The sequence below is a fragment of the Oncorhynchus kisutch genome, linkage group LG19 (genome assembly GCF_002021735.2).
Source record: "Oncorhynchus kisutch isolate 150728-3 linkage group LG19, Okis_V2, whole genome shotgun sequence".
In the NCBI taxonomy this organism is placed as follows: domain Eukaryota; kingdom Metazoa; phylum Chordata; class Actinopteri; order Salmoniformes; family Salmonidae; genus Oncorhynchus; species Oncorhynchus kisutch.
The window spans coordinates 6,129,958-6,156,699 of NC_034192.2; the positions used below are offsets into that span (position 1 = coordinate 6,129,958).

A 26,742-nucleotide genomic window follows, 5' to 3' on the forward strand; every position below is an offset into this window, starting at 1 on the left:
CCCAGCCACATCTACCCCAGCGCTAGACAATAAGAACCAGATGTGCCAATATAGAAAAGAACCAGATGTTATGAAACTGCTTTATTGGCACTTCATGGCTCCATAGGCCTCTGTTCCTCGCGTGACAGGGATACAAACCACAACGGGGGGTGGTGTCACGTGGGCCTACATGAACGGCTGAAGTTCAACTGGAGTTGCTCAAACAAATTCGACTAAAGCACACACATTCAGCATCGGTAGTTTCATACCTGCGCAAAGAGAAGACTGGAGGATGGACAAGGCATACAAAAAAATGAACGGGGACTATCCCACACCGGACAATGGCAAAGAGGTAAGCAATATTAAACATCAAATCTAGTGTGAACAATAATGTTAAATGTTTAATGAATAATATACATTTATGAAGTTGTTTTTCACTAATAATGTAATGGTGATGACAATTTATGTTACAATGTTGAATGAGTAATATACATTTATAAACTCCTTGGCTTATAATACTAGATGGTGATAATTGATGGTTTTATGATTCTATTTATTTAATATAGCCATATTATTATTATTGTGCATTAAAGTCCATGTCACGAGATAGTGAAGGGAACAGGTATACTTGGCATGAGACAGACCCCCTGTAAAACGTGCTATTGTAAAAAAATCACAGTGTCATTTTGTGAAACGGCTATTAGAGCGTTGTTCATTGTGCAGCTACTGTATGTTGTTCACTGTGGCTGGAATGTTCTAGTCCACAGAATGGCAACACAGACTAGACTGTTGTCTAGTAATTGTGAATAATGTTAAAGGTCAGTGACTATGAATCCATGAAGGTTGCGGGTAATAAATATGTTGTTTTTTTTACTTTTGAAATCTGATCTAGAAAAGGGGTGTACAGTTTAACACCGACTTTTGCTTGAGAAGTAATGATAAAACGTTTAGTGTTTGTTAATTCATCACAATAACGGACTGTGGAGATTCTAAATGGATAGAATCCCAATAAACAGTGAAGTTCGGGGAATTGTGGACGTCGAGGTATTTGTGCTGAGTAGAGATAAATAGTCGATTTGGATGAGACGGTGTCAGGGGTCATTACTACAAAAGGTCAGAGGGGAAAGGTTAAAGGTGTGAAAGCTTTGTGCTTTTAAGAGGTAAGTTCTTTAGAATATGCTAAATAACCTGGGTTCTATAACCACAGCCCACACACAAACACATGCACGAAAGATGATTTGTCATTGTGAGTGATACATTGGAGTAAATGCAATGGAATAAATGAACACAATCCTAATGATATAATGCATATCTGTCCAACTGTTTGATCTACCTGGGTTGCTATCAGGTTTGTGGGTCAGATTGTGGAGGCTCAGTCATTAGGGAGTGGGCGACATGCGTTTGCAGTTTGGTGAGAGGGCATAAAGAGAGAGAGTGAGAGAGTGAGAGGGCATAAAGAGAGAGAGTGAAAGAGTGAGAGGGCATAAAGAGAGAGAAATAGCTGTGTAGTTTAGGTAATGCCAAGGGTCACCACGCTACAGAAGGTTCACTTTTGGAGAGCATAGCCATGTCAATCACTCCACTCCCCCCCAGGCCAGTGATATATCCACAGTACATACCTATGTAGATGAGAATGTAATCCAGAGCCCACCACATTCAATGCCCCCTGGAATGTGTGCAGTGGTAAGGTCCAGCCCTGGGGGTCATAGGCCAAATTGCTGTGAATCTTGTCTTGTTGCAGAGGAGAGGCTCCATGTACCTGGAGGAAGAGACCAGCGCCAAGGCGGGGGTGCTGTCCTGCTTCTTCTCCCTGAAGGAGGAGGTTGGGGCGCTGGCCAAAGCCCTCAGACTGTTTGAAGTAAACCACTCAACATAACCGTGAATATGAATGTACACAGTGCAAACAAACAATCTTACATGTGCAGTAATGTACTGTAGTCACACACACGCAAAGTAATGTTCAATCTTTATTCTGAAATGCTCTGATGTGTTTGTCCAATGAGTCACTGGTCAAGGACAAATAAAAAGTCTGTTACGAGTGCCAAAAACCTGAAAAGCTGCAAAAGTTGTAGAAGGTGAAAGCAGTATTAGCTGAAATAGCTGTGAAAGCTGAAAGTAGTATTAGCTGAAATAGCTGTGAAAGCTGAAAGCGGTATTAGCTGAAATAGCTGTGAAAGCTGAAAGCAGTATTAGCTGAAATAGCTGTGAAAGCTGAAAGCATTATTAGCTGAAATAGCTGTGAAAGCTGAAAGCAGTATTAGCTGAAATAGCTGTGAAACCTGAAAGCAGTATTAGCTGAAATAGCTGTGAAAGCTGAAAGCAGTATTAGCTGAAATAGCTGTGAAAGCTGAAAGCAGTATTAGCTGAAATAGCTGTGAAAGCTGAAAGCAGTATTAGCTGAAATAGCTGTGAAAGCTGTAGGTGAGAAAGAGAGAGGTGGGTATGAGGCTATTGAACAGTATGAGCACAACAACAGGCTATAAGCAAACAAAGTAAACGATCACGTGTTTTTATCCATTTCATACCATGCGTGCCAAATATGAATAAAACAGATGGAAAAAGACTAATTATTTGTACATTATAGTCATTTAGCAGACACTCTTATCCAGAGCATCTTACAGTAGCGAGGGAATACATTTTTTTAAATATTGGTCCCCTGTGGGAATTGAACCCACAACCCTGACATTGCAAGCATCATCTCTATCAATGAGCTACACGGGAACATTTATTGCTAGCAACCTTAGGGAGGTAACGATCACGCCCATAAAAAGTAGAGTGACTCTAGAAGATCAGACAGAAGTTTACGAGCTGCCATTTGTCAGTCCGAGGGAGCAATTTAAAGAGATGGCCAGGGCTTCACACTGAGTTAGCCAGACCTTCCCTCTCTTCCCTTCTCTCCCTCCATGTAGGCCAGGGCTTCACACTGAGTTAGCCAGACCTTCCCTCTCTTCCCTTCTCTCCCTCCATGTAAGAACTGACAAGGTACGCAACCAAACCAAACACGCTTCATAAGACAGCATGTTTCCAATTAGCTCCAGATGTTCGAGGTTACTGACCATGCTCCTGCATCCGGGTACCTGCCACTGTGAAGGACCCGTGTCTGGCTGAATACAGTACGTAGTTCCCCCCAGTAGGAGTATATCCTACCCTAGGGCCTGCTGTATTTTAATGTGTACAGCTCTGTGTCCAATTGAAACAGGCTCTCTCATACATATAGACCAGCTTGTTCAATCTCCACGCAGGCTCCTGCAACAGAGGCCAAGGTAATGGAAAATAATGCTCCACCATTGGATACTACCAGTAAATGCACTGTACGGTAACTACTGCACCCCCATGAAGTATGAATACTGGACATTTCCCTGGGGCAGAATTGACATGATCATTTAACTAGCCAAATGTTAGTGGAGAGTTTCCAGCAGGGTGTGAAGGAGTTGGAGGACTACCCCAAGGTTTTTACATAATGTATCATTCAAGTCCCAGGCTTTAGGTTGGTGCAGTAGGTTCCCTCTACCTCTGGGCAAAAAGTAGTGTCACTCAACATTGTTTCTACGTTATTTCAGAATCAAAATAATACCATTGCATCACTATGGATAGCTGTCATAACATGTACAGTGGGGCAAAACAGTATTTAGTCAGCCACCAATTGTGCAAGTTCTCCCACTTAAAAAGATGAGGCCTGTAATTTTCATCATAGGTACACTTCAACTATGACAGACAAAATTAGAAAAGAAATCCAGAAAATCACATTGTAGGATTTTTAATGAATTTATTTGCAAATTATGGTGGAAAATAAGTATTTGGTCACCTACAAACAAGCAAGATTTCTGGCTCTCACAGACCTTCTTTAAGAGGCTCTCCTGTCCTCCACTTGTTACCTGTATTAATGGCACCTGTTTGAACTTGTTATCAGTATAAAAGACACCTATCCACAACCTCAAACAGTCACACTCCAAACTCCACTATGGTCAAGACCAAAGAGCTGTCAAAGCACCCCAGAAACAAAATTGTAGACCTGCGCCAGGCTGGGAAGACTGAATCTGCAATAGGTAAGCAGCTTGGTTTGAAGAAATCAACTGTGGGAGCAATTATTAGGAAATGAAGACATACTGATAATCTCCCTCGATTGGGGGCTCCACGCAAGATCTCACCCCGTGGGGTCTAAATGATCAAAAGAACGGTGAGTAAAAATCCCAGAACCACACGGGGGGACCTAGTGAATGACCTGCAGAGAGCTGGGACCAAAGTAACAAAGCCTACCATCAGTAACACACTACGCCGCCAGGGACTCAAATCCTGCAGTGCCAGACATGTCCCCCTGCTTAAGCCAGCACATGTCCAGGCCCGTCTGAAGTTTGCTAGAGAGCATTTGGATGATCCAGAAGAAGATTGGGAAAATGTCATATGGTCAGATGAAACCAAAATATAACTTTTTGGTAAAAACTCAACTCGTCGTGTTTGGAGGACAAAGAATGCTGAGTTGCATCCAAAGAACACCATACCTACTGTGAAGCATGGGGGTGGAAACATCTTGCTTTGGGGCTGTTTTTCTGCAAAGGGACCAGGACGACTGATCCGTGTAAAGGAAAGAATGAATGGGGCCATGTATCGTGAGATTTTGAGTGAAAACCTCCTTCCATCCGCAAGGGCATTGAAGATGAAACGTGGTCTTTCAGCATGACAATGATCCCAAACACACCGCCCGGGCAACGAAGGAGTGGCTTCGTAAGAAGCATTTCAAGGTCCTGGAGTGGCCTAGCCAGTCTCCAGATCTCAACCCCATAGAAAATCTTTGGAGGGAGTTGAAAGTCTGTGTTGCCCAGCAACAGCCCCAAAACATCACTGCTCTTGAGGAGATCGGCATGGAGGAATGGGCCAAAATACCAGCAACAGTGTGTGAAAACCTTGTGAAGACTTATAGAAAACGTTTGAACTCTGTCATTGCCAACAAAGGGTATATAACAAAGTATTGAGATAAACTTTTGTTATTGACCAAATACTTATTTTCCACCATAATTTGCAAATAAATTCATTAAAAATCCTACAATGTGATTTTATGGATTTTATTTCTCATTTTGTCTGTCATAGTTGAAGTGTACCTATGATGAAAATTACAGGCCCCTCTCATCTTTTTAAGTGGGAGAACTTGCACAATTGGTGGCTGACTAAATACTTTTTTGCCCCACTGTACATGTTGAACATTTTTGCGTCATTTTAACCCAAGACCTTTCAACCAGAGTTCAAGGTTTGGTTTATTTGAAATAGTTTGAGTTTGTTGACAACTCAATCAAATATTAACCCAAATGTGGGTGTTGATCTGACGTCTTTGTCCAATGTGTTGGTTGCCCAATGTATCAGTAGCCAACGTTGTTAATGTAGGTTACTGAATTTAGAGTTGAGGGGATGTAAGCCTGACAGTGTAGATTTACGGCTCTATGGTAACTGTTAGTGTGATGACATCTTTATCTTAGATATCTATGGGAGCAGCTATGGACACAATCGTTCCAGGCCGCTCTTTGATCCACGATGCAGGCTGAGGTTTCTGTTTTTGAAATAGCCAAACAGACTGGAAGACTCCCATCAGACCCCAATATGGTCACCAGTTATGGCTACTGTGTTCATTTAACCATGTTGTGTTGTTGCCACCAGCAACAGTTGACCCCGCACCAAGGGACATTCTTTAAAAAAAATGTTGTGTTGACTGAAGTAACTATGTACTTCGTAGCACGCAGTCAGGACTGTTGGGCAGCACATTCATTGTTTAACCTTCGACGATGAAGTGCTATCGAAGTTTGATGTCCTAGTCGTCGAAACAGAATTGGATTGTCTTGTGCCTCACTTGTAGGGGAGAGCGGGGTACGTTGAGTCAAAATGAATAATCTGACCACATATTTAGGAAGAGGTCATCATTTCATGGAGTCTCTGAAGGAACAAACCACATGGAAAAAGTGACAAGTAAGTTAGGTCCAAAAAAACAGAACAAAAGTCATTCATTTAATGTGTTACTATGTTTCATGATGCTTGTATCTAAACCAAAGTAGATGGTTTTATACATCAGTTGGGGTCTCTATAAGCTTCAAAATGACATCCTAAACCTAGCATGAAAGTTCATCCTTGTAGCTATGTTGGCTAATATAGTCAAAATATTTGCCTTGGAGTAAGTTGAGAAAATGGACACGGGGTAAGAAGAGCCAATGGTTACCATACTCCATACAAATGATTCATTTTGGTCCGTTTTATGCATAATATGCCTGCAATGTGTCATGCATATGAACTCAAGATATAGCATTTGTATTGTTACAGAGCAGACATCATCATGTCCCGTGTATACAAATGTAAAGCAATCAGGGGGTCTAGCCCCCCTGAGGTTCTTGAGAGAGCAGCCAAGGAAGTGAGAGAGGGGAAGAAGTCCATTTAATCAGCAGAAATGGATGAAGAAAATAGACTGAATTCCACTGAAGAGGTACATTGACAAGAAAAGAAAACTAACATGTTCCTTTGTGAAAGAGAGGATATGACAGAGTAGCAGAGGAACACGAGGTCTTATCTGATGACATGGAGGCTGAGCTGTATAAAGAGAGGCTATGACAGAGTAGCAGAGGAACACGAGGTCTTATCTGATGACATGGAGGCTGAGCTGTATAAAGAGAGGCTATGACAGAGTAGCAGAGGAACACGAGGTCTTATCTGATGACATGGAGGCTGAGCTGTATAAAGAGAGGCTATGACAGAGTAGCAGAGGAACACGAGGTCTTATCTGATGACATGGAGGCTGAGCTGTATAAAGAGAGGCTATGACAGAGTAGCAGAGGAACACGAGGTCTTATCTGATGACATGGAGGCTGAGCTGTATGAAGAGAGGCTATGACAGAGTAGCAGAGGAACACGAGGTCTTATCTGATGACATGGAGGCTGAGCTGTATAAAGAGAGGCTATGACAGAGCAGCAGAGGAACACGAGGTCTTATCTGATGACATGGAGGCTGATCTGTATAAAGAGAGGCTATGACAGAGTAGCAGAGGAACACGAGGTCTTATCTGATGACATGGAGTCTGCGTTGTATAAAGAGAGGCTATGACAGAGTAGCAGAGGAACACGAGGTCTTATCTGATGACATGGAGGCTGAGCTGTATGAAGAGAGGCTATGACAGAGTAGCAGAGGAACACGAGGTCTTATCTGATGACATGGAGGCTGAGCTGTATAAAGAGAGGCTATGACAGAGCAGCAGAGGAACACGAGGTCTTATCTGATGACATGGAGGCTGATCTGTATAAAGAGAGGCTATGACAGAGTAGCAGAGGAACACGAGGTCTTATCTGATGACATGGAGGCTGCGTTGTATAAAGAGAGGCTATGACAGAGTAGCAGAGGAACACGAGGTCTTATCTGATGACATGGAGGCTGAGCTGTATGAAGAGAGGCTATGACAGAGTAGCAGAGGAACACGAGGTCTTATCTGATGACATGGAGGCTGAGCTGTATAAAGTGAGGCTATGACAGAGTAGCAGAGGAACACGAGGTCTTATCTGATGACATGGAGGCTGAGCTGTATGAAGAGAGGCTATGACAGAGTAGCAGAGGAACATGAGGTCTTATCTGATGACATGGAGGCTGAGCTGTATAGAGAGAGGCTATGACAGAGTAGCAGAGGAACACAAGGTCTTATCTGATGACATGGAGGCTGAGCTGTATAAAGAGAGGCTATGACAGAGTAGCAGAGGAACACGAGGTCTTATCTGATGACATGGAGGCTGAGCTGTATAAAGAGAGGCTGTGACAGAGTAGCAGAGAAACACGAGGTCTTATCTGATGACATGGAGGCTGAGCTTGGAGACCAGTTTCATGGGCTTAGTAGCCTCAAAAGAACTTGCCCACGAATTGGTACATGGAAACAACATCTCTGTCCCAGACAACTGGTCAAGAAATGGAAGGGTTAGTGGTATTGAACAGAGAGATCTATATCTGAATGTAGGCATACAGTTATATATACAATATACCACATCCCCATTCCATGAATTCAACATTGACCTTCCATCCCCATCACCCACTGTCACAGGACACTGTCACTCAACTTACCCTGTTCCTATTCTCAAATTAAATCAAATCAAATGTATTTATATAGACCCTTCGTACATCAGCTGATATCTCAAAGTGCTGTACAGAAACACATCCTAAAACCCCAAACAGCAAGCAATGCAGGTGTAGAAGCACGGTGGCTAGGAAAAACTCCCTAGAAAGGCCAAAACCTAGGAAGAAACCTAGAGAGGAACCAGGCTATGTGGGGTGGCCAGTCCTCTTCTGGCTGTGCCGGGTGGAGATTATAACAGAACATGGCCAAGATGTTCAAATTACCCTGTCCCTATTCTCAACCTACCCTGTCCCTATTCTCAACCTACCCTGTCCCTATTCTCAACTCACCCTGTCCCAATTCTCAATTTACATAGGGTAAGTTGTGCCAAGAGACCGCTTTTATGGGGGGCAAGCTATGTTTTCAAAACTGTTATGAATTCTGATTATTTCCAGGGATACACACCATCCTGAAATATGTAGATATCTTTGTTAGAAAGAATACTATATTTCCCTTGATGTAGTGATGCTGAATGTAAATAATGGCTCAACTCTCCACTACAGATTTGTTTTATTTAAATGGAGTAAAACACAAAGTAAAACAAAAACTCTTACTGCGTGTTTGTGGAGATGGGTGAGATCAATAAGTATCTTCCACATGGTGTACTCCAAATGCAGTTGTAAACATGAGAAGCTCCTCTGGACCTATGAGCTCTCATTCCCCAGATCCACCCCCTACTCCACCCCCATCTCCTTGTAAAACCCCAAACCTCCCCACCATCAGACCCAGTTTTAGTCCAATCACATCCAGGCATACACACCCTCCTTTTCTATAAAAACAGGCCACGTTACCCTTAAAACCATCAACACGGCCCTCCCTCTCCCCAGGACTGACCAGACTCCACTGTACTCAGCAGCACCAGTTGCCCCCCCCCCCCGCAGCTCTCAGTCATCAGTGGGAAGACATGGCTTTATTCATGTATGCGAAGTGAAACATCGAAGGCATCCAAGTAGAAACCATCATCATTTGAATGTGAGAACCTGAAAATGACAGCTCAAGTAGGAAGGACCGAATACAAAGGAAACGTTTACATTGGCTCCATATATCCATATTACCAGCTGCATAACCAGCATCATTCATACCCATGTACATTTACAGTGTTCATTTGGAGTCAAGAAGTCCTCCTCTGCAGTTCCAGTCCCCAGCTACAGTAACTCCCTGTTTATCCCTCCAGTCCATGTGATGTGGGTTGGATGTCATGTCAGGAGTCAATTCCTAGCATCAGTGAGCTTGTTATGACCGGACCAAGGCCTCAGCCCAGCCAGGGCACGGGTAGGGTTAATGCCACTCACGCAAGGCCTTGTGGTAGACATTCATTCCACTTCAAAAGTCACCAGGAGCATAGGGACATCCCTAGGGAGTACACAAATCTATCCAAATGGCCCATATAGGCCCTGGGTCCATATAAACTGGGGGGGGGCATATTTTGCCCTAGATAAGCCTGGTCAGGCTCCCTGTAAGATTAATATTAGGGGGTTCTTGGGGGTGGGAAATGGATTTTCGTTATTTATTTATCTATTTTGAGGGGGAGGCCTCGGATGGTTGAGGGGCAGGTCTTGGGAAACTGTGGGGGGGGGACCCCGTTCAGAAGGGGGGGGTTGTAATGTAACTAAGTGCTGTTGTATGTTGAAACAACAGCAGATCCATATGGTTTCCATAGAGCCCAAGTCTGGAGAATGGGATCCAGATGGAGATGGAGAGGGGGGGGGGGCATTGATAAAAATGCTGCATGTTGTTGTGCAAGCCCTTTCAATGATACCACAGCCCACGTCCTGGCTCTAGTCGGTTCTATAACATCCAGCCCACAGTGCATTAGCTGGATAATTGTTTAGTGCTGTGCTGTCCTGTCCTAAGGGCATGGTCGACTCAACAAAGCCTGTCAAATGACCAATGTTTGGATGTGCACTTGGCGCCCTCTAGCGGTATGCTAAGTCCACATACAGTATTTCCAGTGCTGGATCGTCATGAGTTGAATCACAGGTTTATAAAGTCGTTTTTCAAAAATGTAACCTAACTTTTATTGCCAATAATATTTCAGTAACCCAATAATGCTTTTAAGGTTAAAGATACAAAAACAGAAAAACAAAATAAATAAAGTGATGTACTACAACTAATAGCAGGATTGAACCACCCAGCTGTCACACAGGATTTACAGAGCTACATGGCTTCTCCTCTGTCTCTGACTCAACAGGAGAAGGGCATCAACCTGATGCACATTGAGTCTCGCCCGTCACGACTGAACAACCAGGAGTTTGAGTTCTTCATCAGCGTGGACACCAGCTACTCCAAGTCCCTGGACGAGGTCATCGATGGCCTGCGCACCGAGATCAGTGGCCACGTGCACGAGCTCTCACGCAACAAACAGAAGGACACAGGTGTGTGTATCAGCGTTGGAGTTAATTCCAATCCTCGTCAACACGTTTTAATTAGGAAAATTTGGAATTGGAATACAGAATTACTCTTTGAATTGACTAGAGTTGAAATGGAATTCACCCTAATCCTGGTGTGTATGAATGTGTGTAAATATAAGTATATTATCAATTAATAATCAATCTAGATATGCATATAACATATTCCAAACCATGACTGAAAGTATTAAAAACCATGACTGATTCAAATCATGAATATTAAATCATTATTTTAAGTGTACTTAACAATAATTATGTGATGATATATTTGTGTCTAGGTGGGAGAAGGGGGAAGTAGACAAAGCCTGTGTGTGTGTGTCATATGATCTGAACTTTGGGTGGCGCTCTAGCAGGCCACCAGCCAGACTGTCTAATGAGGCCATGAGCGTCGCCGCGGAGACGGATGGCCTGTCCCTCACATCCAGCCTCCTTTATTAGTTGTTTCCACAATGACATTAGTTTAGTTACTGGGTACCAACTGGCCTGGCTGCAAACAGAGGAGCCCAGTGTCACCGACTGTCACAGAACAGACTGCCTCTATCACAGACCCAGAGGAGGGAAACCCTAACAGGGCCATCGCTCATCCCGGACAGACAGACAGGCGGAGATAGCCACCACCAAGCCAGCAGCCCTTGTACTCAGCCCCCTCTGTCTAGCCCTATGGTCTACTGGACAGGGCGACAGGTTAATGTGTCATTGGGGGATATTTGAGATATTTATGGTCTGAGATGGAGACAGGCTGTTTTGAGAGGAGTTTGGTGGAGTCCCATTGATCCCCTAGCCTCAGGCTGGACCACACGGCCTCGATTTAGATTAATGGTTGATGTCCAGTACTTCTAACTGTCATAAATGAGCCAATGGGTGACCTCCTCTGGTGCTCTGTTCACTGTCAACATGGTTACTGGATAGTGTTCTATCCCAATACAAAGCACCCTGCAGGCAAAACCCCCACAAAGCCATCCACATCAATAATCATTTGGGCTTCACTTGTTTCAATCAATTTACATTTTGTAATTGGACATTGAACACAAGGCAGATATACTACAGACAATTGTAAATATTACTAAATTGTAGTTTTCTACATCTCAAGAAGTTATGCACCACTGTTTTGACTGGTTTTACTCTGGTCTGTTTTGGCCATGTATAAATCTATTTGTCACATTCACCCGAATTGGGTAATGAGGAGATTCCCCCGTCCCACAGTTCCATGGTTCCCCAATGACATCCAGGACTTGGATCGCTTTGCCAACCAGATTCTGAGCTACGGATCTGAGCTGGATTCTGATCACCCTGTAAGGATCAACCATTTATTACTCTCTGTTTACTTCCTACACACTGTGTACTGGGTGTCTGCTTTGTATTGTATGTGTGTCTGCATTGTTGGGAAGGGCCCGTAAGTTAACATTTCACTGTTAGTCCACACCTGTTGTTATACGAAGCATGTGACGATTACAATTTAATTTGATTTATGTGGGTGTGTGTATATGCGTAGGTACGTGTGTGTATACATGTGCACCCACACGTGTGTTTTATGAAAGATTCAAATCGCAATGACAGTCCCCACTCTGTTATCTATTCTAATGGAAACTCTCTAGGGCCCCAAATTGATGTCATTGCTTTAATTGAGCCCCTATAATTATAGGTAATTGCTCCCTTTTGCCAACGCCTATAAAGTGAAATGTATTCCTCATGAGCAGCATACATTCTACAAAGGCCTCATTTGAATATGTGTTTCCAGCCAGGGCTCTCAGCAGAGTGGGAGAGTATGATGCTGTCAAAGAGTCCAAGTAGTCCTAGCTGAGGATTTACACACTATATACAGGGCCAGGCAGTGACCATAAATAAGATCTAACATGGATTACTTCGGTCTTTCACTCCAGGGCTTCACAGACCCAGTGTACAGAACCAGGAGGAAGGAGTTTGCCGACATTGCCTACAACTACAGACAGTAACTATCAATCCAGACTAGAACAATTTTTCTCTTGGGTCCCTCTCTTTTACACAACAGCAGAGGTGGAGAGCTTCTAGAACCTACTAGAAGAGATCTATGTCCCTCTCCTCCAGCCTCATTTCATTCCCCGCTTTGCCTTTTACTGAAAATTGCCACAAACAAAAGGGGACAAATTACAGAGGGGACAGTGGTGGATTTGAAGCCTCTAGCTTTGTTCGCATAATTGCGCCCTCACAGGACGCTCACATTTACATGGCAGTGGGACCTTGGCAGAATATTGAAGTGAATCCACTAACTGATCCCCCCCCCCCACCCATCTATCCTCCTAGTCCTCCCTCAATAAATAGGGACTGTGTGTGTCTGTGTATATAAGAACATATTGTACACAGGTGTGTGTTAACAACCGTGTGTCTCTCTGCTTCAGTGGCCAGGTCATTCCCAAGGTGGAGTACACAGCAGAGGAGAAGGCCACATGGAGCACAGTGTTCAATGAGCTGAAGACTCTGTACCCCACGCACGCCTGCCGCGAGCACAACCGTGTGTTCCCCCTGCTGGAGCAGTACTGCGGCTACAGGCAGGACAACATCCCCCAGCTGGAGGACATCTCACGCTACCTGCAGTGTAAAGACAACCGATCTTGCCTAAGTGCCCCACTTCCTCTGCTTCTATCAGCGTCCCACATGCACTGACATGGTACCCTCCCCTCCTCTCTGTTTTAGCGTGCACAGGTTTTCGGCTGCGCCCCGTGGCTGGCCTGCTCTCCTCTCGGGATTTCCTGGCTGGTCTGGCCTTCCGAGTCTTCCACTCTACACAGTACATTCGTCACCAATCCAAGCCCATGTACACACCTGAGCCGTGAGTGTCACCCTCATCATTTTAAGGAGAAAAAACATAAATTACTCGCTCATTCGCCATGGTATGTTTTAGGGACCGTCCGATTTCCGTCATTTCCTACACGTAGAATCGGTTTGTACTCAGTTTGCAAATTACAGCCGCCACCCTGTTAAGTACTTTCGGCCAGCAAATGCCACCGGTGTGTCCATGCCTTTATAGATGTGTCACATCCCACCTTGGGACCAGTTGTACATAGCTGAATATGTTCTACAGTCATTGACTTACATCTCTCCACAGGGATATCTGCCATGAACTCCTGGGCCATGTTCCTCTGTTTGCTGACCCCACCTTTGCCCAATTCTCACAGGTAAAGAACACAAGAGGAGATGAACGTTCTTTATCCACTGCTGGTATCATAACTTAAGAGAACTATCCATTGGTGGCGTGAAAAAGGGCACCATTTTAAAGATCAGCTTCAAACACAGTCATGCTAGTCTTAATGTTGAGGAGGATTGAGGAGAATGCTGTGCAACTGTACTGAATGTGCCAGTCTTTCTCTAATATTGGTTTTGCTCCTGTAGAACGCTTTCATCTGTGTTACAGCACAATACCCTGATGCAAATATAGACAATAGCATGATTTATTTGACGCTGTTCTGAACAGGAAATCGGTCTGGCTTCCCTGGGTGCCCCCGACGAGTACATTGAGAGGCTTGCTACTGTAAGTATGTCAGACGTCTCACAACATCAACTACAGCCGACTCCTGATACCAGGGGAATACAAAACCATTTTGAATATGTGACGAGCCCTTGTGTGTGTCTGTCCACAGGTCTATTGGTTCACAGTGGAGTTTGGCCTCTGCAAGCAGGGCTCTGAGATCAAGGCCTATGGAGCCGGGCTTCTCTCATCATTTGGAGAGCTGCAGGTATTTACATTACATTTACAGCTTCCAAAGTAACTTACAATGATAAATGGATGCTAGAAGCAGCCACAGTGGAACAATTCATTTAGCCATGTGGCTATTTTTACGAGGGTGTCTTTCATGACCTGTTTAATGCCCACGTGCGCAGGCCTCCTTCCTGCAGTTCTAATATAGATATATCCATATGCTGTAGCCCAGTGGGCTGCCAGAGAGCAGCATCGCATTAGTGGAAACAAAGACTGTTCTCAGGGCAGACCTGGTTGTATCTAGATATGTTCGAGTCACGTTGGGGAAAGTTTTAGCATTTTAACTAACCCTAATCTTAACCTAATTTTCCAAACCTGACAGGTAAATTCTCCTAACCTGTTACGAAAAGTAACTTCTGCTAGTCAAAACCGTCAGACCTGCCCTGATACCAATCTTGGTTTCCACTAATGCGACACAGCTGTCAATCAGTTTGTTAGTGGTCCACCCAGGGCTCAGGCTAAATGTGTCACTGGGGGAAACTGGTGAGGAGTGGGTTAGTGGTTCACTGGAGAAGTAGGGGGCAGAGACAGAATTCATATCTTAAGTCACCAGTTACATCAGACGTTGTCATCAGAGGATGAGCAGTTAGCTGAGACATATCACAGCAGCACTTCCTGTTTACTGCTACCGAGGCTCACGGGGCACAGAATATCATTGAGAAATTGCACACTGCTTGTGGTCCGTGACCTCAAAACACCAAGAGAGGACTTGGATTCTGCTCATTGTAGATTGATTCATGACAGTGGTACATCTCCCATAAGTGGGGATTGTCAAACTCTGGAATAACATTTGACTGTTTTGAATTGGTTTTACAGTACTGTTTGACAGACAAGCCCAAGATTCAACCATTTGACCCTGCAAAGACCAGCCTCCAGAAGTACCCAATCACTGAGTTCCAGCCCATTTACTTTGTTGCAGAGAGCTTTGACGACGCTAAAGAGAGAGTCAGGTAATATTTAACATCTGTACAATATTAAACGTTTATTATGTCATATTCATTCACTGTAATTGCTTCGGAACTCTCTGGATCTTTATATCGTAATATATACGTTTACATTTTCAATTGAAAGTCCTATGTTATGACTCTTTATACAGGAAATTTGCCGACACCATCCCCAGGCCTTTCTCAGTGCGCTACAATGCGTACACCCAAAGCATTGAAGTCTTGGATAACACCCAGCAGCTGAGAAACCTGGCTGACAACATCAGTGGTGTGTGACATTTCTATGGAGTCCTCATAAAACTAACTTCTCAATAACCCCTTATGCAAATACAAACATCAAGTACTATTAGAAATGGATTCAAATGAGCTTTTCTACCAATTGTAATTTATATATACTGTATGTAATATATGCTATTTAGCATAGACTTTTATCCAAAGTGGCTTACAGTCATACATTTTACATACGGGTGGTCCTGGGAATTAAACCGAGTACTCTGGCATTGCAAGCACCATGCTCTACCAACTGAGCTACAGAAGACCACACTAGGATTTATTTTTGTCTTGCCTTTTACAAATTTAATTGAATTAAAGACAATATCTGTATGGATGTCCAACTCCTACTGGAATTGAATGTTTCTTAATCTTCTAGACATGAACTACCTAATTTGATCATGTTGCTTTTGTTTTTAGGGGAAATTGGGATCTTGTGCAATGCCCTGCGGAAGATGGAGTAAGGAGATCAACTTCAATCCTGATGTGATTAATGATAGAATCTCAATGTATTTCATTCATCTGGTAGATTTTCATTATAATCTGTGTGCCTGTCCATTATAACATCTACTGCATTCTGCTTCGTCTTTAAATTAATGATTCATAAATACCTACTGCAACCCAGACGCTAGTCATTTTAAGTAGAACATTTTAATTGTAGTAGTCATTATTAGAGTAGCACTCTCTCAATGAATCACACAGAGAGGCATACTACTAGCCAATGAAAATGGCACATCGGAAAATTAGTCAATCATTGAAAATACGAAGTTACATAAAACAATGATTAACTTTAAAATAAGTATTATTTTATCATACATTTTTCAGTATGTTCTATAATTCCAACACCGCCATTACTGTGTTGATAGGTTAACCGATGTAACTTTCTGTAACCAGCTGAGACGGATTACATTGGAGTAGTGCTGTTCCAGGACTATTAGCTCAGGCTTTGACGATGATCTAATTCGTATTTAAGTATTCTATCTATAGTGGTTAAATGGCAAATGGCAAACATAAATCTTTGCATTATGCTATAAATAGCTAGGCCTATATAACACAATAACGAAATACAATGTGTATGTCCAGCATGTTATTAGAGAATGTGTTTGATTATATCCTGAATTCTGATGAATCCAAATGATTGACTGTTTTTCCATTCTTTACTGTCACATTTGTTTGTATAATATGCATGAACATGTGTTATTATTAACTTGCCAAATAAATGTGTGCTAAAAAATCTTCTTTCAGATCAATTCTCAAAATAATTATTGTTATTATTATATATGTTGTATTATAATTAGGCTGTAATTGGTTGTGAGAACATATTTTGTGTTAGTCTGTCAAAGTGCGTTTCAGCACCTTGGAGAGCATCCCAAGTCAGGGGAAAATAAATGCTTTGCACAATGACCTGTTGCATCTGTTACAAATCAATGGAAATACAAATATATAGCCTAGGATAAATGTAGGTAAAACTCAATATTCATAATCTTATTTTGTAGGCTACAAAACGTTTTATTTCTCAATATATTAGGCCTATACGTGCTTTCATCGGCTATTTTTTATTCCATTAAAAGGTGATTGGCTGTTATGACACCTAAATCTCAGACGTGTGCATTTGCATAACTCATTTCCATAAAGAATTATGTGAGCACTGGGATATAAACCTGTCTCTCTGCTGATGGCACAGATTCAAAAACCGCTGTGCCTCGGCGAGTCTGGGAATAGGCCTATATAGACTATTCGATCAAACAAATCATAGCAACTCTGCAATATTATGTTTAAGACAGTCTACGACAAATCGCCAGAAGTTCAACGAAGACGGAGAGTGTGGTGCAAAACATTCCGTTCGTCGGCAGAGAGCGAAGTCTGATCGAAGATGCCCGGAAAGAGCACGCCAGCTGTTCATCGTCCCCTGACCCATCGCGGGGCGGTGAAAACGTTGTGTTTGAGGAAAAGGAAGGAACCGTGACACTGAACATTCTTTTCGCACTCATCTATGAGAAGAATGCAGGGTTCTTTAAAACTGGCAAAGTCTTTGAGGTAAGGAAAACATGTTCATCATTAGATAGGAGTTGCAGATGGAGCTTCAATAAATCAGGTCTACCGCATCGAATCAAGTTGATAAAATATAAATGTGTTTGCTTAAATATGATATGTATGTCTTTACCATGGATTCAGACGTTTGAATCCAAGCTTCTGCATATTGAGAGACGACCAGGGAGGAAGTCTAAAAACAGTGGCTGTGATGATCTGGAGTTCTTTATGAGGTGTGAAGTGCACATCTCGGACACAGACATCTTCATCAACTCACTCAAGAGAGTCGCCGACGACGTAGAGGAAAAGGGTTATAATAACATTTGAATGAAACAATAATCATACGTTTCTAATAATAGTAACGTTTTTCTTATTTTAATTTGATTTATTATCGTTTAGAATAAAATAACAACTAATCATTTAAATTGTGTGAAATAATTATGCTCTGACATATTTTCCTGTTTCCTTGTTTTAGTTCCCTGGTTCCCCAGAAAGAACAGAGATCTGGATAAATGCAACCTGTTGATAACGAAATATGACCCAGATATGGACCAGGATCATCCAGTTAGTGTATATGTTTACCTTAGCAATATAGCTAGGCTGCTATTTATATGGCATTGATACAATACTTGTATAATTCATTGAATTGTTAGCAATAATACTCAACTATCAAAAAGGATAACAAACTAAAAATGTCATGGCTAACTAAATGTTATGATTCCTTTTACAGGGATTCAGTGATCCAGAATAGAGAAAAAGAAGGTGCTTCATCGCTGAACTTGCAGCGAATTACAAACAGTAAATTGATACCATCATTTTCACATTTCAAAAAAGGATATTCCCAAGTAGTCAGTCACTCTTAGGTGCCAGCACTGCATCATTGGACCAACGGCATGTCATTGTAGAAATGCATTCGTAAAGGAATGACTGATGTATTGATTCATCCATCTCTGTTCCACAAGGGGGGAACCATTACCCAGAATGGAGTACACATAAGAGGAGGTGGCCACATGGTGAGAACAACAGCGGATGTATAGTATACTGGAGATGGACATCATACCATCCTAATAGACTTCTTTCATAATGATAATAATCTACAGTCAATATACCTGTGGAGTTGGAATGACAGTGTTCTAATGACTCTGCTGCTGCTGTCATTTAACAGGAGAGAGGTGTACCGGACCCTGAGGACCATCTACCCTGACCTGGTGTGGGCTGCAGCAGCTGGAAAGGGAGTGTGGCTACGGAGAGGACAGTATCCCCCAGCTCCGGGAGGTCTCTGCCTTCCTCAGAGGTGAGGCCCAGCAGCCTATCTCTGCCTGAGGGACAGAGCAATAGCAGCACTATGCCCAGCTTCAAGGAATAGAATAAACATGAACAGAGACAAATCCAGCATGCCCATGACTTTCCATTGAATGACTAATCCTGGTCAATGACGGTGCGCAGTGCGCACCTTATAGATTGATTGTGCCTCTTTATTTTCATGTAGATTGCTTGCAACAGTAATAACACCATTAGGGATTGTTCTCGGATTGCAGAAACACCATGTATGAACATCAGCATCCATGCTGTGAATATGTCTCTGACAGTGGTACCTTGCACTGTGTTCTTGTTTGTCCAGAGGAGACAGGCTTCCAGCTGTGTCCGGTGGCAGGGCTACTCTCCGCCAGAGACTTCCTAGCTAGCCTGGCCTTCAGAGTGTTCCAGTGTACCCAGTACATCCGCCACGCCTCCGCACCCCATGCACTCCCCGGAGCCGTACGTCAAATGATGTCATTGACATAGTAGAATCACTCGAAATAATGTGTGTCATAAAAATAAGTTTACTGAACTGATCATAAATAATAACATATGTATGATTCATGTGTATCATGATAATCAGTCTAATCAATGGACATATTCATGTGGTTCATGTATTCATTTGTTGCTGTCACGATTTACTCGGCCATATTCCTATGCTTGCAGACAAAGAATTTGCCCAGTTTTCCCAGGTAAAAACATTTAGACTTATAATATGGTTCATATGATGCTTGGGAGTAATAATACATCCATTATAATAATACATCCATTATAATAATACATCCATTATAATAATACATCCATTATAATAATACATCCATTATAATAATACATCCATTATAATAATACATCCATTATAATAATACATCCATTATAATAATACATCCATTATAATCATTCATCCATTATAATAATACATCCATTATAATAATACATCCATTATAATAATACATCCATTATAATCATTCATCCATTATAATAATACATCCATTATAATAATACATCCATTATAATCATTCATCCATTATAATAATACATCCATTATAATAATACATCCATTATAATCATTCATCCATTATAATAATACATCCATTATAATCATTCATCCATTATAATCATTCATCCATTATAATAATACATCCATTATAATAATACATCCATTATAATCATTCATCCATTATAATCATTCATCCATTATAATAATACATCCATTATAATAATACATCCATTATAATCATTCATCCATTATAATAATACATCCATTATAATAATACATCCATTATAATCATTCATCCATTATAATCATTCATCCATTATAATCATTCATCCATTATAATCATTCATCCATTGTCCTATCAGTGCGCAACACTTACAATTGTTTGTCATTTGCAGGAAATTGGCCTTGCCTCACTGGGAGCATCAGACGAGGATATTGAGACTCTCAACCGTAAAGAGCTGACCTTTGAGCTTTCATTTAAAAATAAGCAGTTTCCAATCAGATATAAAACATTAGGTACTGCATTAAGGTTGGGTGTTGGACTACAAATAATGGACCTTTGCTTCCATCTAGTGGAAATATAAAATACTGACCAATCTGATCATTTGACTAATGTGTGAAATGGAGCCTTATCATTTCTTCATCACTTGTTGTCATTCCTCCGACAGTTGTACTGGTTCACGGTGGAGTTTGGACTGTGTAAGCAGAATGGAACTGTGAAGGCATATGGTGCCGGCCTCCTGTCCTCATATGGAGAACTCATTGTGAGTAGTATTTTACATTGGTACTCTGTAGAATTGTACTGATAGAGGGGACAAATTCCTCATTTATTATCTCTGTTTTTATATAACATGCCGCTAATCATTTCTGAAGGAGTCTAAAACAATAACTAATCACTTATTTCCATTTTTCAGAATGCTCTCTCTAACGAACCTGAGTACAAGCCATTCAACCCAGAGGAGACAGCAATCCAGCCTTACCAGGACCAGACTTTCCAACCCCTCAGAAAGCTTTGAGGATGTCAAGATTAAGATGAGGTACATCAATGCATACAAGTGGTGTATGTGGTGTATGTGAGCACTTCAGTACGTCACAGGAAATGTGTAACTTTTTTATTTTACCTTTATTTAACTAGGCAAGTCAGTTAAGAACAAATTCTTATTTTCAATGACGGCCTAGGAACAGTGGGTTAACTGCCTGTTCAGGGGAAGAACGACAGATTTGTACCTTGTCAGGTCAGGGATTTGAACCTGCAACCTTCCGGTTACTAGTCCAGCGCTCTAACCACTAGGCTACCCTGCCGCCCCTATGTGGTGTATTTGGGTTTGAGTTGATCTTGTTGCTCCTGGACATGGTGTTGCAGGGGTTTTGGAGAGGAGCCAGTGGGAACCGCAGGGGATCTGAGGACACAGAAGCAAATCAGATTGAAGGCAGCTGTTTAGATGTTACTCGTAATTAGTATATTACGTTTTGTAATATTTTAAGGTAATCTGAATGAGCAGAGTATGGATGGACATAGAGCAGGGATGGGCAACTTCAGTCCTCAGGGGCCGGACTGGTGTCACACTTTTACCCCATCCCAAGCACAAACAGCTGAGTCAAATTGCATTCTGAACTGAAGATCATGGTTAGTTGATTATTGGAGTCAGGTGTGTTAGCTAACACATCATTATGAGAGAGATGAGATGACGTGAGGAGACACTCGGAGTCCATACTTGCGAAAATTTCAATTTAACCCAAAAGAGTTTAAGCCCCGTATAAATCGGGGGAAGATGTACTACTAATCTACAGTTGGTCCCATGGTGTTTATATTTGTGTACTATTGTTTGCACAGATGAACGTGGCACTTTTAGGCGTTTGGAAATTGCTCCCAAGGATGTACCAGACTTGTGGGGGTTTATTTTTATTTCCCCATGATGTCAAGCAAAGAGGCACTGAGTTTGAAGGTAGGCCTTGAATTACATCCACAGGTACACCGCCAATTGACTCAAATGATGTCAATTAGCCTATCAGAAGCTTCTAAAGCCATGAAATAATTTTCAGGAATTTTCCAATCTGTTTTGAGGCACAGTCAACTTAGTGTATGTAAACTTCTGACCCACTGGAATTGTGATAGTGATTTATAAGTGAAATAATTTGTCTGTAAAAAAATGACTTGTGTCATGCACAAAGTAGATGTCCTAACCGACTTGCCAAAACTATAGTTTGTTAACAAGAAATTTGTGGAGTGGTTGAAAAAAAGAGTTTTAATGACTCCAACATAAGTGTATGTAAACTTCCGACTTCACCACGCAGCCATCATACGCCTCAGGAAGGAGACGCGTTCTGTCTCCTAGAGATGAACGTACTTTGGTGCGAAAAGTGCAAATCAATCCCAGAACAACAGCAAAGGACCTTTTGAAGATGCTGGAGGAAACAGGTATAAAAGTGTCTATATCCACAGTAAAACGAGTCCTATATCCACATAACCTGAAAGGCTGCTCAGCAAGGCAAGGAAGAAGTCACTGCTCCAAAACCACTACAAAAAAAGTCAGACTATGGTTTGCAACTGCACATGGGGACAAAGATTGTTCTTTTTGGAGAAATTACCTCTGGTCTGAATAAACAAAATTAGAAATGTTTGGCCATAATGACCAGTGTTATGTTTGGAGGGAAAAGGGGGAGGCTTGCAAGCCGGAGAACACTATCCCAACCATAAAGCACGGGGGTGGCAGCATCATGTTGTGGGGGTGCTTTGCTATAGGAGGGACTGGTGCACTTCACAAAAGAGATGGCATCATGAGGAGGAAAATTATGTGGATATATTGAAGCAACATCTCAAGACATCAAATCAGGAAGTTAAACATAGAAAATCTTTGGAGGGAGTTGAAAGTCCGTGTTGCCCAGCAACAGCCCCAAAACATCACTGCTCTAGAGGAGATCTGCATGGAGGAATGGGCCAAAATACCAGCAACAGTGTGTGCAAACCTTGTGAAGACTTACAGAAAACGTTTGACCTCTGTCATTGCCAACAAAGGGTAAAGTATTGACCAAATACTTATTTTCCACCATAATTTGCAAATAAATTCATTAAAAATCCTACAATGTGATTTGTCATAGTTGAAGTGTACCTATGATGAAAATGACAGGCCTCTCTCATCTTTTTAAGTTGGAGAACTTGCACAATTGGTGGCTGACTAAATACTTTTTTGCCCCACTGTATATCAGTACACTTTTAAGCGTTACGGAACTTCTTCTATTTCATCAAATAAACCCCAGTAGCAAATAAGCTACTCTTTTTTGTTGACCAAATTCGACACTCATTGACTTCCATACAAAAACTCCTTGCTTGGGTGGGTGAAACAATGGAAAAAAATGTCACCTGCTGAAGGGAGACAGATTTTCCGCAGAGTTGGGCCTCTCTCTTCCTGTAGGTTTAAAATATCCCTCTTTTGGCCAGGGTTGACCTCTTTTAAGAAATGCCATTGGTTGGTGGATATAAAGTTTAAGATCTTTGATACACTGATGAAGAATTTGTGCCAGGATATAATAAGTGTCATTTGTTGAGGTTAGCATAGGGCTAATGTGTTCCATGTTATCTGATGAGACCAGCTACAATTGTGATGGCGCCGTTTTATTTGCTCTTAACCAACCATGCTATTTTGTTTGTTTTACACATTGTTTGTAACTTTTTTGTACATAATGTTGCTGCTACCGTCTCTTATGACTGAAAAGAGCTCTGGACAACAGAACAGTGATTACGCACCTCAAATTGGACAAATAATTATTTAATTCTTTAATGAGTCGGACGGGAAGGATATACTCTAAACACTCAAACAGGCCCTCATCCCCATCCTTTGCTGGAGAAAGAAACTGAGATTTTGCGTAAAGAGATCGGGGTGCCTTGCGAGGATCAGGCGACGAGAGGCTAATCTGCCTTTGACATCAGTACTGTTAGCTAACATTCAATTGTTGGAAAATAAATGTGTCGTACTGAAAGCACCAACGGGACATTAAAAACTGCAATATCTTATGTTTCACCTCAGTCGTGGCTGAATGACAACATTAATAACATACAGCTGGCAGGTATACACTATCGGCAGGACAGAACAGTAGCGTAAGACACGGGGCGGGGGCCTATGCATATTTGTAAACAACAGCTGGTGCACGATATCTAAAGAAGTCTCAAGGTTTTGCTCGCCTGAGGTAGAGTATCTCACGATAAGCTGTAGACCACACTATCTACCTAGAGTTTATCTGTATTTTTCTTAGCGGTCTACATACCACCACAGACCAATGCTGGCACTCAATGAGCTGTGTACCTCCATATGCAAACAGGAAAACGCTCATCCAGAGGTGGCGGTCCTAGTGGCCGGGGACTTTAATGCAGGGAAACTTAAGTCAGTTTTACCTCATTTCCATCAGCATGCTCAATGTGCAACCAGAGGGGAAGAAAACTCTAGACCCCCTTTACTCCACACACAGAGACACGTACAAAGCTCTCCCTCGCCCTCCATTTGACAAATCTGACCATAATTCTATCCTGATTCCTGCTTACAAGCAAAAATTTAAGCAGGAAGCACCAGTGACTCGGTCTATAAAAAAAAGCTTATAAGAAATCCCACTATGCCCTCCGACGAACCATCAAAACAAGCAAAGCATAAATACAGGACTAAGATCGAATCGTACTACACCGGCTCCGATGTGGCAGGGCTTGCAGACTATTACAGACTACAAAGGGAAGCACAGCCGAGAGCTGTCCAGTGACACGTGCCTACCAGATGAGCTAAATAACTTCTATGCTCACTTCAAGGCAAGTAACACAAACATGCATGAGAGCATCAGCTGTTCCGCATGACTGTGTGATCACGCTCTGCGCAGTCGATGTGAGGAAGTCCTTTAAATAGGTCAACATTCACAAGGCCGCAGGGCCAGATGGATTACCAGGACGTGTACTCTGAGCATGCGCTGACCAACTGGAAAGTCTCTTCACTGACATTTTCAACCTCTCCCTGACCGATTCTGTCATACCTACATGTTTCAAGCAGACCACCATAGTCCCTGTGCCCTAGAACACTAAGGTAACCTGCCTAAATGACTACCAACCTGTAGCACTTACATCTGTAGCCATGAAATGCTTTGAAAGGCTAGTCATGGCTCACATCAAAACCACTCCAACACCATCATTAAGTTTGCTGATGACACAACAGCGGTAGGCCTGATCACGGACAACGACGAGACGGCCTATAGGGAGTGGGTCAGAGACCTGTGGTGCAAGGACAACAGCCTATCCCTCAATGCGATCAAGACAAAGGAGTTGATTGTGGACTACAGGAAAAGGAGGACAGAGCATGCCTCCATTCTCATCGACAGGGCTGTAGTGGAGCAGGTTGAGAGCTTCAAGTACCTTGGCGTCCACATCACCAACAAACTAACATGATCCAAGCTCACCAAGACAGTCGTGAAGAGGCCACGACAAAACCTATTCCCCCTCAGGAGACTGAAAGGATTTGGCATGGATCCTCAGATCCTCAAAAGGTTCTACAGCTGCACCAAGTAGAGCATCCTGGTTGCATCACCGCCTGGACCTCTACCAGACGGTGTCAGAGGGAGGCCCTAAAAATGGTCAAAGACTGCAACCACCCTAGTCATAGACTGTTCTCTCTGCTACTGCATGGCAAGCGGTACCGGAGCACCAAGTCTAGGTCCAAGAGGCTTCAAACAGCTTCTACACCCAAGCCATAAGACTCCTGACCATCAAGTCAAATGGCTACCCAGACTATTTGCATTGCCCCCCCCCCCCCCCCCCCCCCCCCCCCCCCCCCCCCGACTTGCCGGTGCCCGGCACATTGACTCTGTACCGGTACCCCCTGTATATATCCCCACTATTGTTATTTACTGCTGCTCTTTAATGATTTGCTATTCTTAGCTCTTACTTTTTGGGGCGTATTTTCTTAAAACGGCATTGTTGGTTAAGGGTTTGTAAGTAAGCATTTCAATGTAAGGTTTACACCTGTTGTATTCCGCACATGTGACAAATAAAATGTTATTTTATTTCGAATTTAGCTTTCTGTCACATGCAAGTAAATCGCAGATTTGAATTGGCTGATACGCATTTGGTGCCAGAGAAACTGTTTAAAATGAAATGGTTGCTTATTCGCAAATATGGACCCAATGTTTTAAAACCTCATTGTTCTACCTGCAGGCGGTACTCGTCGTCCATCAAACGGCCCTTCTCTGTCCGGTACGACCCATTCACCTGCAGCCTGGAGGTTCTGGACCAGCCCAGTAAGATCCAGCATGCCCTAGGCCAGATGAGAGACGACCTGAAGATACTCCACAGTGCCCTGGAGAAACTGGGCTGAGGGCCTCAACACTGAGCCAGAGACTCAGGGAGTGAAACTGATACATACCTCTGGAGGGGTGGGAAGGGAAAGCCATTTTGGGTCTTTAAAGGTGCAATCGGTAATTTCTCTGTGTGGCCATGGGGCCAAATGCACAAACAATCAATGCTCAAAATACAGTAGTTCCATTTAAGACAATCAGTTGAATATACAGCTCTTCAATCCTGCTGGGCTAATACTTGCATTCTTATTATGGTATTACTTTTAGAGACTAAACTAGATTTTGCCTTTAAATGGATGGTTGTGAAATGCTGTGTATATATTTATTCAACTGAAAAACACAATTTCTCTTTCTTTGCAAGATGAATTAATATTTCCTTGTTGGGTCTATGTATTGATATGTACAGTCATGTTATACATGTATTGTGAGGAGAATGTACAAAGTAATAAATATTTACATTTTTTCAGTCCAATCACAAAGGGCATGAAAAAGAGAGACACACACACATGGGGGTAGGAAATGTATAGGGTAAATATTTCAGAGAATGTTTACCGAAGTAGAGAGATTATAGAGAAAAACTTGCATGTGTAATATAGTGACAATGGAGGGAGATCAAGGAAAGAGATCAAGG

The 26,742-nt window shown here is 42.3% G+C and overlaps 1 protein-coding gene and 1 pseudogene across 3 annotated transcripts; both read left to right on the forward strand.

The window, feature by feature from the left end:
• LOC109896666 (phenylalanine-4-hydroxylase) lies at positions 1-16,704 on the forward strand. 3 transcript variants are annotated; one of them, XM_020490963.2, is made up of 13 exons: positions 1-331; positions 1,721-1,837; positions 10,297-10,480; positions 11,717-11,805; positions 12,394-12,461; positions 12,889-13,085; positions 13,184-13,319; positions 13,596-13,665; positions 13,962-14,018; positions 14,128-14,223; positions 15,063-15,196; positions 15,343-15,458; positions 15,881-16,704. In XM_020490963.2, the coding sequence occupies exons 1-13, from the start codon at positions 272-274 to the stop codon at positions 15,922-15,924; spliced, it is 1,368 nt and encodes a 455-aa protein (XP_020346552.1). In that variant the 5' UTR covers positions 1-271; the 3' UTR covers positions 15,925-16,704. The 3 variants fall into 3 exon arrangements, with proteins under 3 accessions (XP_020346552.1, XP_031653416.1, XP_031653417.1); XM_031797556.1 differs by having other exon boundaries at positions 37-331; positions 1,721-1,869; XM_031797557.1 differs by lacking the exons at positions 1-331; positions 1,721-1,837 and adding an exon at positions 5,717-5,931.
• A 1,322-nt stretch (positions 16,705-18,026) lies between these two features.
• Positions 18,027-26,590, forward strand: LOC109887150 (tyrosine 3-monooxygenase-like; annotated as a pseudogene).
• The last annotated feature ends 152 nt before the right edge of the window (positions 26,591-26,742 follow it).